The sequence below is a fragment of the Peromyscus maniculatus genome, chromosome X (genome assembly GCF_049852395.1).
Source record: "Peromyscus maniculatus bairdii isolate BWxNUB_F1_BW_parent chromosome X, HU_Pman_BW_mat_3.1, whole genome shotgun sequence".
Taxonomy (NCBI): domain Eukaryota; kingdom Metazoa; phylum Chordata; class Mammalia; order Rodentia; family Cricetidae; genus Peromyscus; species Peromyscus maniculatus.
Genome location: NC_134875.1, coordinates 74,442,899 through 74,458,697, shown reverse-complemented (window position 1 = coordinate 74,458,697; position 15,799 = coordinate 74,442,899). Strand labels below are relative to the sequence as shown.

General features: G+C 39.8%; 1 protein-coding gene and 1 pseudogene across 1 annotated transcript in view; both read left to right on the top strand.

Annotated features, from left to right (window-relative positions):
- The first annotated feature begins 722 nt into the window (after nt 1-722).
- On the top strand, nt 723-13,029 carry LOC121825731 (paired mesoderm homeobox protein 2 pseudogene; annotated as a pseudogene).
- Nucleotides 13,030-14,990: 1,961 nt separating this feature from the next.
- Apool (apolipoprotein O like) overlaps nt 14,991-15,799 on the top strand; it is a 62,201-nt gene continuing 61,392 nt past the window's right edge. Inside the window, exon 1 of the mRNA XM_006995648.4 lies at nt 14,991-15,109. Within this exon, the coding sequence (XP_006995710.1) occupies nt 15,095-15,109 (15 nt within the window). The 5' untranslated portion in view covers nt 14,991-15,094. The remainder of the gene's footprint in view (nt 15,110-15,799) is intronic.

Here is a 15,799-nt window from a genome sequence, read left to right as displayed (position 1 = left end):
GCCTATACAAGCAATTTTATAGCACACCCGAAAGCTCTAGAATGATAACAAAAAAAAAAAATCACACCCAAAAGGAATAGGCGACAAGAAATAATAAAACTCAGGGATGAAATAAATATAATAGAAACAAAGAAAACAATACAGTCAATGAAAACAAAGAGTTGGTTGTTTGAGAAAATCAACAAGATAGACAAACGCTTATACAAATTAACTAACAAACAGAAAGAGAATATCCAAATTAACAAAATCAAAAATGAAAAGGGGGACCTAATAGATACCAAGGAAATCAAGAGAATCACAAGCACATACTTTTAAAACCACAAATTGGGATAATCTAAAAGAAATGGATAATTTTCTCGATAGGTACCACTTACCAACGTTAAATCAAGATCATATAAACAATTTAAATATCCTATTATGTCTATCGAATAGAAGCAGTCATTAAAAGTCTCCCAACCAAAAAAGTTCAGGGCCAGGTGGTTTCAGCACAGAATTTTACCAAACTTTTGAAGAAGAGCTAATGCCAATACTCCTCAAATTATTCCACAAAAGAGAAACAGAAGGAACATTGTCCCATTTATGAAACTAGACTCACCCTGATTCCCAAACACACTATTCAACAAAGAGAATTACAGACCAATTTCCCTCATGAACATTGTTGCAAAAATACTCAATAAATACACAGAAACTAAATCCATGAACACATCAAAAAGACCATCCAGATGCCTACGCTGCACCGATTGGGAACAGGTAAGGACTGGATCTTTGGACTACCAAGCCCAGTTCTCTAGCCCCTAGACTCCTCCCCCAAGCCAGTGCAGTCCTGGAGTGTCCAGATGGCATATAAAACGGTTGACGTGCTGCCAGCAGAGATTGGAGAAAAGGGGACCCAAGATTGTGGACCATCAACCCTTCATGTGTTCCCCTCCAGATCTTCTGCTTAGCATGCCTCTAGAGGGCCAAGGCAGAAATGCCTACATGTCCCAAGGTCATGCTTTATGGCATGCATATGTCATATCCTCCTCCATATAAATACATCTTGTAATACTGGTCTTTTTCTTCTATCTGATCTTCATTTTCTGTGTTCCTAGATCAATGGTGATTTCTGTGATACAGGAAAGGAGTAAAGTAAATTTCACAGGAAATTATATAGAGATGATCATACAAGCTGGGGTTAAGGCAGTTATGCAGGTCATGGGAAAGAACCTGCAGCCTGGGGAAGCTTTTCAGGCTTTGATAAACTGTACCAAATGTGTGGTCAACTATAACACATGGTATGATGTGTATCAACACACTGGACTCAAATTGGCCATGATGAATAATTCAATTTCTGAGGATATTTCAAGGACATTGTGTAAAACTTGAGACCCTTAGAGGTATTGGCTGAAGACTGTCGATGGAGTAACATAGAGATGGGATGACAAACTAAAAGTGTGGGAACCTAGAATAGGAGAAAAATAGTGGCCTCCACCAAGAAAGGGAGATGGCAACTTTAATCCAGATATTTTGATTCCTTCTGAAGGAGTGTGGAGACAATGTGGCAACTGATGGAGTGATTGCTGAAAGCTTTATTGGGTTCCTAGATTAAAAAGAGCTGCCAGTCATTGCATGAGTTGGCTGTCTGAAACCTGGAACTTATGCAGGGACACTTGGCTTAGTCTGGGAGGAAGGGACTGGACCTCCCTGGACTGAGTCTACCAAGTTGATCACAGTCCTCGGGGGAGGACTGGTCCTGGAGGAGGTGGGAATGGAGGGTGGGCTAGGGGTAAGGGGAGGGCGTGGGAGGGGGGAGAATAGGGGAACCCATGGCTGATATGTAGAACTGAATGATACTGTAAAATAAAAAATATATATCACAAAAAAAAGAAAGGACAGATGGCATTCTGAGTTGGCATTGGTTCAGAAATAAAAAAATATGCTTTGGAAAAAAAAAAAAAAAAGAGCTGCCAGAAAAGGTGAGCTTCCTTTCATGGAAGCTCTGAAAATTGGATCAGGTCTTCCTTGGAATTGTTGGGATATAGAAAGAATGAAGTTGCTGACTTGCAGGGACAGATTTCTTGTCTGAGGTCATTGTAGCCCACCAGTCATGGGGCTTGGTGTTTGCAGAGGGCTGAGGAGGAACTTAGGCGGCTGCAGGGGTCTTGATGTTGGAGCAGGCTGTGTGAGAAGGAAATGACTGTCTGGTACACTGACCACTGTTCTTATTTTTACCTTTTTTTTTGCAAAATTGCTTGTTGCTAGCCTCTGGGTCAAGTGCTCAGAAGGTTGTATAATCATTGATAATAAAAAAATAGATTATGATTGCTTTGGTGTTAAGTCTGGGATAGTTCCCGTGTTTAGCTAAAGATGATGAAGAATATATTGGTGATTTTCTAAGAATAACCTTTGGAATCATGAGAATATTCTGTATTGGGTGATTCCCCCTTTTCTTTCTGTTCCCCACTGATTATGATAATAAAAGACTGAGATTACCAGGGCAAAAGCAGAAGCTAGGGAAACTAAAGAAGCTGTAGCAAAGAAGCTACTTAGCAACTGTAGAAGCCCCGAAGTGACCTGTGAGCTTGCACTAACACTGTCTCTGAGTCGTTACTGTGCCTTCCAGGTATCCAGTCCTTCAGACCCCCGAAACTGCTGAGGTTAGTCCCCGGCACCAGAGAACCCACAGCAGCCACCTCCCACCCTCACCCTCTCACCAACCATCCCCTGCCATACCAGCAACCCCCAGGGCCCTATGCCCCCTCCTGGACCGATTGGGAAGAAAAGCACCCTTATGAGCCAGAGGCTCCACCTGCACCAATTGGAAAAAGAATGACCTGGAGCCCCACCTGTTAAGATTAAAGGAAGAAATGGGTAGATGGCTATGTAAGAACACATTAAACAACATAAAGAGTAATATGGCGCCATCAGAACCTAATAATCCTATAGCAGCAAGACCTGAACATCCCAAAGCAGATGATCCAGAAGAAAACCACCTTACAAACAACTTTATGAAGATGATAGGGGCCCTAAAAGAGGAAATGAAAAATTCCCCTTAAAGAAATGGAGGAAAAGACAAACAAAAAATTAGAGAAAATCAAGAAATCTCTTTAAAATGTCAAGAAACCCAAGGGAAAAAAATCAAACAGGTGAAGGAAACAGTTCAAGATTTGAAAATTGAAATAGAGGCAATAAAGAAAACACAAACTAAGGGAATTTAGAAAAAAATGTAAGTAAAGGATTAGAAACTACAGAAGCATGCATAACCAACAGAATACAAGAAATGGAAGAATCACAGGTATTGAGGATACGATAGAGTATTCATTCATCAAAGAAAATGTTAAATCCAGCAAATTTTTAACACAAAACAGCCAGGAAATCTGGGACACCATGAAAACCAAACCTAAGAATAATAGGAATAGAAGAAGTAGAAGAATTCCAGCTCAAAGGCATAGAGAATATATTCAACAAAATTGTAGAAGAAAACTTTCCCAATCTAAAGAAAGACATGCCTATGCAGGTACAAGAAGCATACAGAACACAAAATACACTGGATCACAAAAAAGTTCCCTCGCCACATAATAGTCAAAACACTAAACATACAGAATAAAGAAAGAATAATAAGAGCAGCAAAGGAAAAAGGTCAAGTAACATAAAAAAAGGCACATCTATCAGAATTACACACGACTTCTCAATGGAAACTGTCAAAGCCAGAAGGTCCTGGACAGACATTCTGGAGATACCAAGAGAACACAGATGCCAGCCTAGACTACTATACCCATCAAAACTTTCAATCACCATAGATGAAGAAAACAAGATATTCTATGACAAAACCAGATTTAAACATTATATATCCACAAACCCAGCCCTACAGAAAGTACTAGAAGGAACACTCCAACCCAATGAAGTTAGCTACAACCACCAAAACACAGGCAATAAATAATCTCACACCAGCAAATCACAAAGAAGGGAAGCAAACACACACACACACACACACACACACACACACACACACACACACACACATTACCATAAATTAACATGAATTAACAATCACTGGTCATTAATATCCTTTAATATCAATGGACTCAATTCACCTATAAAAAGACACAGGCTAACAGAATGGATATGAAAACAGGATCAATCCTTCTGCTGCATACAAGAAACACACCTCAACCTCTAAGACAGACACTACCTCAGAGTAAAGGGTTGGGAAAAAACTTTTCAAATGGATCTAAGAAACAAGCTGGTGTAGCTATCCTAATATCTAATAAAATAGACTTCAAACTAAAATCAATCAAAAGAGATGAAGAAGGGCATTGCATATTCATCACAGAAAAAATCCATCAAGAAGAAGTCTCAATTCTTAACATTTATGTCCCAAATACAAGGGCACCTACATTTGTCAAAGAAACATTACTAAACCTCAAATCACACATCAAACACATACACTAATAATGGGAGACTTCAACATCCTTCTCTCACCAATGGACGGGTCTGCTAGACAGATGTTATTACTCAAATGGACCTAACAGACATGTATAGAACATTTCACCCTAACACAAAAGAATATACATGCTTTTCAGCACCCCATAGAGTCTTCTCCAACATTGACCACATATTCAGTAAAAAAAAAAAAAAAAATTCAACAGATACAAAAAAAATGGAATAACCCCCTGCATCTTATTGGACCACCATGGCTTAAAGCTAGAATTCAACAACAACACAAAATGCAGAAAGCCTACAAACTCATGGAAACGAGAAATGCTCATCCAAATCACTACTGGGTCAAGGAAGAAACAAAGAAAGAAATTAAATACTTCCTAAAATTCAATGAAAATGAATGCACAACATACCCAAACTTATGGGACACTGAGAAATCAGTTCTAAGAGGAAAGTTCATAGCACTAAGTGCCTACATAAAGAAGTTGGTGAAATCTCACATTAGTGATTTAACAGCATACCTGAAAGCTCTAGAACAAAAAGAAGCAAACTCACCCAGGAGGAGTAGACAACAGGAAATAATCAAACTGAGGGCTGAAATCAATAAAATAGAAACAAAGAGAACAATACAAAGAATCAATGAAACAAAGAGTTGGTTCTTTGAGAAAATCAACAAGACAGACAAACCCTTATACAAATTAACCAAGAAGCAGAGAGAGCATATCTAATTTAACAAAATTAGAAATGAAAAGGGGGACATAATAACAGACACTGAGGAAATCCAGAGAATCATTAGGCCATACTTTGAAAACTTGTACTCCACAAAATTGAAAAATCTAAAAGAAATGGAAAATTTTCTGGATAGGTACCCCATACCAAAATTAAATCAAGATCAGATAAACAATTTAAATAGACCTATAACCCCTAAGGAAATCGAAGCAATCATCAAAAGTCTCCCAATCAAAAAAAGCCTAGGGCCAGTGCAGAATTCTACCAATACTCTTGAAATTGTTCTGAACAATAGAAATAGAAGAAACATTACCAAATTCTTTTTATGAGGTTACAGCCATGATACCCAAACCACATAAAGATGCAACTATGAAAGAGAATTACAAACCAATCTCTCTTATGAACATTGATGCAAAAATTTTCAATAAAATACTATAAAAAACCGAATCCAAGAACACATAAAAAATCATGCACCCTGATCAAGTAGACTTCATCCAAGAGATGCAGGTATGGTTCAACATATAAAAATCTGTCAATGTAATCCACCATACAAAAAACTGTAAGCAGAAAACCACATAATCATCTCATTAGATGCTGAAAAAACCTTTGACAAAATCCAATACCCCTTCATGATAAAGGTCCTGAAGAGATCAAGGTTCCAAGAACATACTTAAACATAATAAAGGCAATATACACCAAGCCAACAGCCAACATCAAAACAAATGGGGAGAAAATTCAAAGTGAGTCTACTAAAATCAGGAACAAGACAAGGATGTCCACTCTCTCCATACCTATTCAATATAGTACTTGAAGTTCTAGCTAGAGCAATAAGACAACAAAAAGAGATCAAAGGGATACAAATTGGAAAGGAAGAAGTCAGACTTTCACTATTTGCAGATGATATGATACATAAGCGACCCCAAAAATTCTACCAAGGTACTCCTATAGCTGATAAACACCTTCAGTAATGTGGCAAGATACAAGATTAACTCAAAAAATCAGTAGCCCTCCTATATACAAATGATAAATGGACTGAGAAAGAAATCAAAGAAACATTACCTTTTACAATAGCCACAAACAACATAAAATATCTTTGGGTAACTCTAACCAAACAAGTGAAAGACCTGTATGACAAGAACTTTGAAGTCTTTGAAGTCTTTGAAGAAATAAATTGAAGAAGATATCAGAAAATTGAACGATCTCCCATGTTCTTGAATAGGTGAGATCATCATAGTAAAAATGGCAATTTTACCAAAAGCAATCTACAGATTGGATGCAATCCCCATCAAAATCACAATGCAATTCTTCACAGACCTTGAAAGAACAATACTCAACTTCATGTGGAAAAACAAAAAACCCAGGATAGCCAAAACAATCCTATACAATAAAGGAACTTCCAGAGGTATCACCATCCCTGACTTTAAGCTCTATTATAGAGCTATTTTAATAAAAACAGCTTGGTATTGGCATAAAAATAGACACATTGATCAATGCAATCAAATCCAAGACCCTGACATTAATCCACACACCTACAATGATCTGGTATTTGACAACAAAGCCAAAACTGTGCAATGGGAAAAAAGAAAGCATCTTGAACAAATGGTGCTGGCATAACTGTATATCTACATGTAGAAGGCTTCAAATAAATCCATATCTGTTGCCATGCACAAAACTCAAGTCCAAGTGGATCAAGGACTTCAACATAAATCCAGAAGTAGGAAGTAGTCTTGAATGCATTGGCTCAGGAGTCCACTTCCTAAATATAACACCAGTAGCACAGATACTGAGAGCAACAATTAATAAATGGGACCTCCTGAAACTGAGAAGCTTCTGTAAGGTGAAGGACACTGTCACTAAGACAAAAAGGCAGCCTACAGAATGAGAAAAGATCTTTACAAACCCCACATCTGACAAAGAGCTGATCTCAAAAATATATTAAGAACTCAAGAAACTAGACCTCAAAATATCAAACAATCCAATTAAAAAATGGGCTACAGAGCTAAACAGAAAAATCTCAACAGAAGAATCTCAAATGGCCAAAAGACATTTAAGGAAATGTTCAACATCCTTAGCCATCAGGGAAATGCAAATCAAAACAACTCTGAGATACCATCTTACACCTGTCAGAATGGCTAAAATAAAAAACACTGATGACAGCTTATGTTGGAGAGGATTCAGAACAAGGGGAACATTCCTCCACTGTTCATGTGAGTGCAATCTTGTACAGCCACGCTGAAAATCAGTATGGCAGTATCTCAGAAAATTGGGAATCAACCTACCTCAAGACCCAGTAATATCATTCCTGGGCATATACCCAAAAGATGCTCAACCACACCACAAGGACATTTGCTCAACTATGTTCATAGCAACATTATTCGTAGTAGCCAGAACCTGGAAACAATCAAAATGCCCTTCAACCGAAGAATGGATAAAGGAAATGTGGTACATTTACACAATGGAGTATTACACAGTGGTAAACAAACAAACAAACTAATTAACAACAACAACAAAAAAAAAACAACCACAAAACAATGTTATCATTAAATTTGTAGGCAAATGGTTGGAACTAAAAAAAAAAATCATCCTTAGTGAGATAATCCAGGCCCAGAAATATAAATCTGGTATGTATTCACTTATATGTGGATATTAGCCATTAGGTAAATAATAACCAAGCTACCATAGACCCAGAGAGGTTAGGCATAGGACAAGGGACTAGGAAGGATGCAGGGATATCCCTGGGAGAGGGAAATAGTATAGATTTTATCAGTGAACTTGGGACAGGGTCAAGAAGATGAAAAGAGGAGGATCAATTCTAGAAGGGAAGGGGAGATGGGGTTGAGAGAGGGAATGCAGGAACAGATGGCTAGAATTGACAGGCATTTGAACGGCTGTATGGAAACCTAGTGTACCCGAAACTTCCTAAAATATATGAAGGCAATCGTGATGAAGTCTCCAAATAATGAGGGAGATGTAGTCCTAAATACCCAATTGGCCATCTCTTGTCATCAGACAAAGCTTCCAGTACTGGGACTGGGTTACGTCAAATTAAGTTTTTGGCCAAAGGGGTTCTGTGGAAATTCCCTAACAACCCAGGCTGTTTTTGCCAAGACAGTTGATTGCTCTCCACAAACTGACAGCAAGGCTCCGGTGCTTGAGTCCTCCCTCACACAACTCATTGAACATGGCGAGGTTGAGCAGGTGCCCACATAATGCCTTCACCCTACATTTTAGTGTCTTTCGTGTAAGAAGGTACTCTTCAGGCTATTCAAAGAAAAATCTAAACATGTAAACACCAACCCAGCCTGTAAACCTTTGGTCTGTCCTGCTTGCAAAATATGCTAGGGCAATGATGGCACAAAGCTTGTGGGAGTAACCCATCCATGTCTGATTTGACTTAAGGCTCACTCCAGTAGCTCATACCTTACACAGCTTGGGTGACCAAGAACCCGGGACTAGATAGCCCAGAAATCTAGGGTAAAACCAAATACTACTGTTCTAAAGCTAAACAAAATAACAATAAAATGACTCCTAATGATATTCTGCTATACTCATAGATCAGTGCCTTGTTCAGCCACCATCAGAGAGGCTTCCTCCTGCAGCAGATGGGAACAAATACAGATACCCACAGCCAGACAACACACACACACACACACACACACACACACACACACACACACACAGAGAGAGAGAGAGAGAGAGAGAGAGAGAGAGAGAGAGAGAGAGAGAGAGAGAGAGAGAGAGAGCCCTTGGAACACACAGCTCTAAATGGGATGTCTCCATCAAATCCCTCCCCTCAGAGCTCAGGGAACCCCTCAGAAGAGGAGACACAAAGAGTATAAGAGCCAAAGGGAATGGAGGACACTGGGAAGGACAAAGTCCTCCAAATCAACTGAGCAATGTGTACATGAGCTCGTGGAGAGAGAAGCCACATGCACAGGGCCTACACTGCTCTACACCAGTCCTCTGAACATATATTATACCTTTCAATTTAGTGTTTTTATGGGACACCTGAGTGTGTGAACCAGTGGGTCTCTGATTCTTGTGTCTTCTCTTGGAGCTCTTTTCCTTCTGTTGGTTTGCATTGTCCCAACTTGATGTGATTATTTTGCTTTATCTTATTATTTTTATTTTGTTAAAAATTAAAATCAAAATAATTTACTACCACCTCCCAAGAGACATAGCTTATACATCTTTCAGACAAACTTTTATAATTATTTGACACCCACAGTCTATGAAAAATGATGCTTGTAAAAAAAAGAAAGAAAGAAAAGAAATAGGACCAAAAGGGAGAACAAAGGCAGAGTATAAAGTAAGTTAATTCTGGGAAGTCAACAACTACTAAATATCTCCTTATATTTTCCTACTTTGTATGGAAAAATATTTACATTTTACTAAATTTGAAATTGTCAGTGGGGTTTATCACATAGAAAACTATATGGAAAGCCAAAATCTATCCTGAAATACACAATTAAAAACTAAGCTTCAAATTGTTCTTTGAATATTAAGTAAAAGAATATGTAGAGAAAGTCAATTAGTAGTAAATAACTATGTATGAAAATGTGATTTTTAAAAATCAAAATTGAGGATGAAGTACTAGTCTGATTACGAGAGGCCAGTTCAGGCACTCTGACCACTATTGCTAGTAGTCTAATCTGGGGTCATCCTTGTGGATTTCTGGGAATTTTCCTAGCACCAGATTTCTCCCTTACCCCGTAATGTCTTCCTCTATCAAGATACTCTTTCATTGTTTTCCCATTCCGTTCCTCCCTGGGCTTGACCATCCTGTTCCCTCATGTTCTCATCCCCCATCCCTTCCCTTCTATTGCCCCGCCCCCATTGCCAGTTTACTCAGATCTCATCTATTTCCCCTTTCCAGGTTAATTGATGTGTCCCTCTTAGGGTCCTCCTTGTTTCCTAGCTTCTCTAGAGCTGTGGGTTGTAATCTGATTATCCTTTGCTTTACATCTAGTATCTACTTATGAGTGAGTACATACCATGTTTGTCTTTCTGAGTCTGGGTTACCTCACTCAGGATGATATTTTCTAGTTCCATCCATTTACCTGCAAATTTCATGATGTCATTGTTTTTTTTACAGCTGAGTAGTACTCCATTGTGTATATGATCCACATTTTCTTTATCCATTCTTTGGTTGAGGGGCATCTAGGTCGTTTCCAGGTTCTGGCTATTATGAACAATGCTGCTATAAACATAGTTGAGTACGTGCCCTTGTGATATGATTGAGCATTCCTTGGGTATATGCCCAAAAGTGGTATCATTGGGTCTTGAAGTAGATTGATTCCCAATTTTCTGAGAAGTCGCCATAGTGATTTCCAGAGTGGCTGTACAAGTTTGCACTCCCGTCAATAGTGGAGGAATGTTCCCTTTGTTCCGAATCCTCTCCAACATAAGTTGTCATCAGTGATTTTGATCATAGCCATTCTGATAGGTGTAAGGTGGTACCTCAGAGTTGTTTTGATTTTCATTTCCCTGATGACTAAGGATGTTGAGCAATTCCTTAAATGTCTTTTGGCCATTTGGGATTCTTGTGTTGAAAATTCTCTGTTTAGCTCTGTAGCCCATTTCTTAATTGGTTTGTTTAATAGTTTGCTGTCTAGTTTCTTGAGTTCCTTATATATTTTGCAGATCAGCACTCTGTCAGATGTGGAGTTTGTAAAGATCTTTTCCCATTCTGTAAGCTGTTGTTTTATCTTATTGATCATGTCCTGTAGCTGAAGTTTTCCTATGTCCTGCCTAGTCTGTGGTCAGGACAAATCTCTCTCATCCACCAGTCCCACTGCTGCTCAGATCCAGCTAAACACACAGAGGCTTATATTAATTAAAACTGTATGGCCGAATGGCTCAGGCTTCTTGCTAGCTAGATTTTACATCTTAAATTAACCCATTTCTATAAATCTATACCTTGCCAAATGGCTTACTAGTATCTTTAAATCTTGATTCTCATGGCATTGGCTGGCAGGGTCTCCTGACTCAGCCTTCCTGTTCCCAGCATTCTCCTCTCTCTTTGTCCTGCCTATACTTCCTGCCTAGCTACTGGCCAATCAACACTTTATTTATTAATCAATCAGAGCAACACATTCACAGCATACAGAAAGACATCCACAGCAATGTCCTTTGCCTTACAGAAGCTTCTCATTTTCAGGAGGTCCCATTTATTATGCAGAGTTCCACAGCCAAGCACCAGGCTGAAATCTGGGATTCCAGTCAAAGAGAGGGAAGAGGGATTATATGAGCAAGTGGGGGTTATGATCATGATGGGAAAATCTACTGAGACAACTGAACCAACCTCATAGGAACTCACAAACTTCAGACCAATAGCTGTGGAACCTGCATGGGGCCTGACTAGACTCTCTGCATAAGGGAGACAGTTGTGTAGCTGGGTCTGTTTGAGGGGCCCCAGCAGTGTGATCAGGATCTATCCCTGGTGCATAAGCTGGATTTCTGGATCCCATTACCTATGCTTAGATACCTTGCTCACTCTTGAGGAAGTGGAGAGGGGCTTGGTCCTGCCTCAACTGAATGTACCAGGCCTTGCTGTTCCCCCATGAGAGAACTTACCCTTTTGGAGGAGGGGGTAGGGGTGCGTCAGGAGGGAGGGTTAGGCAGGGATGTGGGGAGGAGTAGGAATGAGAGGGGGATTTGTGGTTGGCATGTAAAATGAATAAATTTTTTTAAAATAAAAAAAGAAAATGAAGTTCTAGGGTAAACATGAAAAGATGATTACATAGCACTGTACATTATATTACATTACATTGTATTGGAGTGTTTGAGACATTTTCACACTAAGCAGTTCATCAATGATATCAGTGTTTCATTCAGACATTGCTACTCATTTTTAAAAAGGAAAAATTTCCAAAGTTGTAACTAACTGTGATAGACATTTAAGATTAATTTTCTGAAGAAGTTACTTTGATAGAAAATGATCAGTTATGGAAAATTTTAAGACCTTAATAATCAATTCTGAAGAAACAGAGACATGAACTGTATCATAATTCCCAGAGTTTTGAGAAAATAAGATTTCTCCAATTCTGTACATGCTTGTTTGTGATTTTAAGTATTTTCCTATTTGCATATTTACTGCTAATTGTGAAGGAAATTTTATTAATATTAAAATTAATGACAAATGCACTTCAATCAACTATAAACAAAGAGCCATATTTAAAAATCTAAAACCTAAATTACCCATTGAAAATTCAGAAATAGCCCCTTGTTCCTTGCCTGTCTTGTGTGTCTCACTCATGTCAAGCCCAGGCTGGGTCCTGGGGTGAAGGAGCTGCCTGGCTACCACCAGCAGGGACACTTGAGGGAGGTCTCTGGAGAATGTAGATCTCAGAAGGGACCTAGAGCTCGAGTGAGGTGACTGTCCCAGCCCGGGCCGTGGCCATGCCACCAAACGAAAGAAGGAGCAGCGACGGAACCGAACCACGTCCAACAGCAGCCAGCTTCAGGCCCTGGAGAGAGTGTTTGAACGCACAAACTACCCTGACACCTTTGTGCGTGAGGAGTTAGCCCGGTGTGTCAACCTCAGCAAGGCACGTGTCCAGGTCTGGTTCCAGAACCGCCGTGCCAAGTTTCGCCTGAATGAACGTGCCATGCTGGCTACCCGCTCTGCTTCGCTGCTCAAGTCCTATGGCCAGGAGGCCGCCATTGAGCAGCCCGTGGCCCCCCCGACCTACCTCGCTGAGCCCAGATTATGTCTTGGCTGGCTGGCATCATCCCGCTACAGCTCTGTGCCTCCCTACAGCCCCGGAGGTTCAAGTCCTGTGACCCCCGGGGTCAACATGGCCAACAGCATTGCCAGCCTGCGCCTCAAGGCCAAAGAGTTCAAGCCTCCACCACAGCCAGGTGCCCACAGTGAACTGACAGTGTACGCTGGGTCCAGCCTCCTCCTGGCCCAGTGACAGACAGCAGCAATGGAAGTGGCCTTGTCTGTCCCTGTGCCCAGAGGGACTGGGCAGCCACTCCTGTGCCTTCTCTTTATCCCAGCTTCCTGAGTTCCAGAGGCCTGCTGGGTACTGGAAGGGCTTATGGTGGCTGAGATTGTGGCCTGAGGTCCCTGGAGCGGCCTGGCCAGAAGGTGGAACAGGAGTCTGCTAAGGAACTCACTTATGTATTAAAACCAAAAAGCTTTTGTCTTTAAGGAATAAAACCATTAAAAAAAAAAAAGAAAATTCAGAAATACTAGATTCCGATAATGCAATTAACAAATATGCAAATAAATGATAAACCTTAAAACCAGAAACTGATATATTTGCTAGTCCTATAGTGGGTGACCAATATGTAGACAGTTTTATTCTTATTAGAAAAATAAATTCACGAAAAATTTTAAATATTATCTATTTTTATTTTATAGTTTGTGCTATAGTATTTATTTTATTTTGTATTTTATTTTCATATTGATATTGTATTATAAATATGTATGCTATACTTTAAGTGCTAAAACATATTAAAAGAAAAATTTCAGTCTTTTAATCATGACCATTGTTATTTGTTTATTTAGTCGTTATTTAATAATATAATTTCATCGGATACTCATTAAAAAAGAATCTGCTTCAAGTATCAAATATGCTTAATACACCATTAATTCCAAGTATATAGTTTACACTTAAGAAATAGTTGTTGAATGAATGGGTGAATGCACTTAATTAATATTGAGAAGTTAATGGGCACATTATGAGCACTCTTTTTTTCTCCTAATTATTCACAGAGGCCTCAGGGAGCCTTGTTCCCAGATAGAGAATAATATACTTTCTCACATCATATTTTCCTCAGAGCTTCATGACCATCATTTTATAATGTATTTTAGATCATTACACTGTGGCTAAAACCCCTTCAATTACTTTCCAAATCTTTGGTTTTCTTTTCTTTAGATTAAAATTTTTCATATAATATATTCTGATCATAGTCTCCTCCCTCATCTCCTCCCAGATCCTCCCCACCTCCCCCCATCCCACAGGCTTTCTCTCTCTTCAGCAAACAAACAGGCACATAAAAAACAAAACAAATAAACAAAACCCCCAGATCAGTTATAGTGACACACAAAGCCCCTTTGCAGTATGTTTTTTCATTGCTGTGGAACTTACCACTCCAATCCTTTCACTGATAGTACTTTTGCACTTGTCCACACTCCTCATGACTTTTCTCAAATCACCTTATCACCATCTTCAATCTAAATGAACCAGGAAACGCCATTCCACCTCAACAGACACCTTCTGGTTTTTTTTCTTAACCTTTTAAAACATTTTTTTAACATTTTAAAACATTTAGTATGTTTGTGTGTGTGTGTGTGTGTGCGCGCGCGCGAGCGCGCGCGCCAAATTTGGGTCATCGGGCTTGGCAGCAGGTACATTTTACACACTGAACTGTCCTGCCAGTCTGTATTCTGTTCTCTTGAATAGCATTTAGGCCTTTCTAATATTTGTCCTTTTCTCCTGATTGTGATAAGCCATTAGGTTTTGTAGTGTACTCTGAACAACTGCCTGGCAGAATTGGTGCTCAGTGACAGTTTTAGAATGAATGTAATTGCCCCAAGGATGTCAAAGGTGACTTGCTCTTGTGACTATATAGTTATTTATTAAGGCAGTTGAACTTAAGTTTCAAGTTCTTACCTAGACAAATCACATAAAGAAACAAAAAAAGTCATGCACCCAAGAAAAAAAACTTCTAATTGGAGTGTGGAGAATATTCTGAGACGTTGCATCTATCGAGGACTGGAGTGTCAATCACAAGGGTAAGCCCCTTTCTCTGGAGAACTGATAACTAGTTAACTTGGGCAGCAGAGCTGACAAAGCAGTTGCAGAAGGGCGGGGAAAGGGCAGGAGCCAGCGGGCTACCAGCGTAAAGGGGAGGGGCCGTGGTGACGCAAGTCAAATTGAACTGCTTTGTCCCTCTGCGCTCTCCGTCCGAAAAGGAGCCGAGGGTCATAGGTATGGCGGCTTTTAGGGTAAGTGAAAAGAAACTTAGTTTTCCACTCCCCACTCGCTTTGAGCCCACAACATTCCAGTAGTTGTACAAGGGATTGTCTAAGGTAACTCCTGGAGGGAGCCACTCAGCAAGTGGAGGCCTGGAGGTACGACTGTGAGAATCGGAATCTTTAAGATTTGCAGTCTCCTTAATCCCCTGCAGTTAAGTGCTTGTTCCAAGGCGGACTTAAGCACGGTAACCCGCTGGGTGATGAAAAGGCCGGGGCACCTGGCTGCTCCGACCGAGAGAAAAATAATCCTTGGCATTTGTTTTAGTGCTCAGGGTGGGGCTCCATGACCCGAACGTAGGACTTCCTTCAAAAATTATTTGGGGGCAAAACAGACAGAGACGAGACTTCCTAGAATCTGTATTGGACGTGGATTTATACTCAGTGTTGTTACTCCCAGTTGAATAACAAGTTTCTTTGGAGTTTTATGAGAAAAGGTGCTTTTATGTAGGAATGGGGTGGAGGAAGCGAGCCAGCTGACTCTTGAGTTTCAACATTAGTTTACAAATACTTATGCACTGTATGTTTTAAGTGTATAATGACCCTGTTAGGCTTGAAGGAGGTAAGAGTGTCAGTAATTCAATCAACCGATGTTGATTTTAAGTTGGCTTAATGTGGTTCGTTATTTCCCATTCTTACTGCATTTCTGCGGCTTGGGACCTC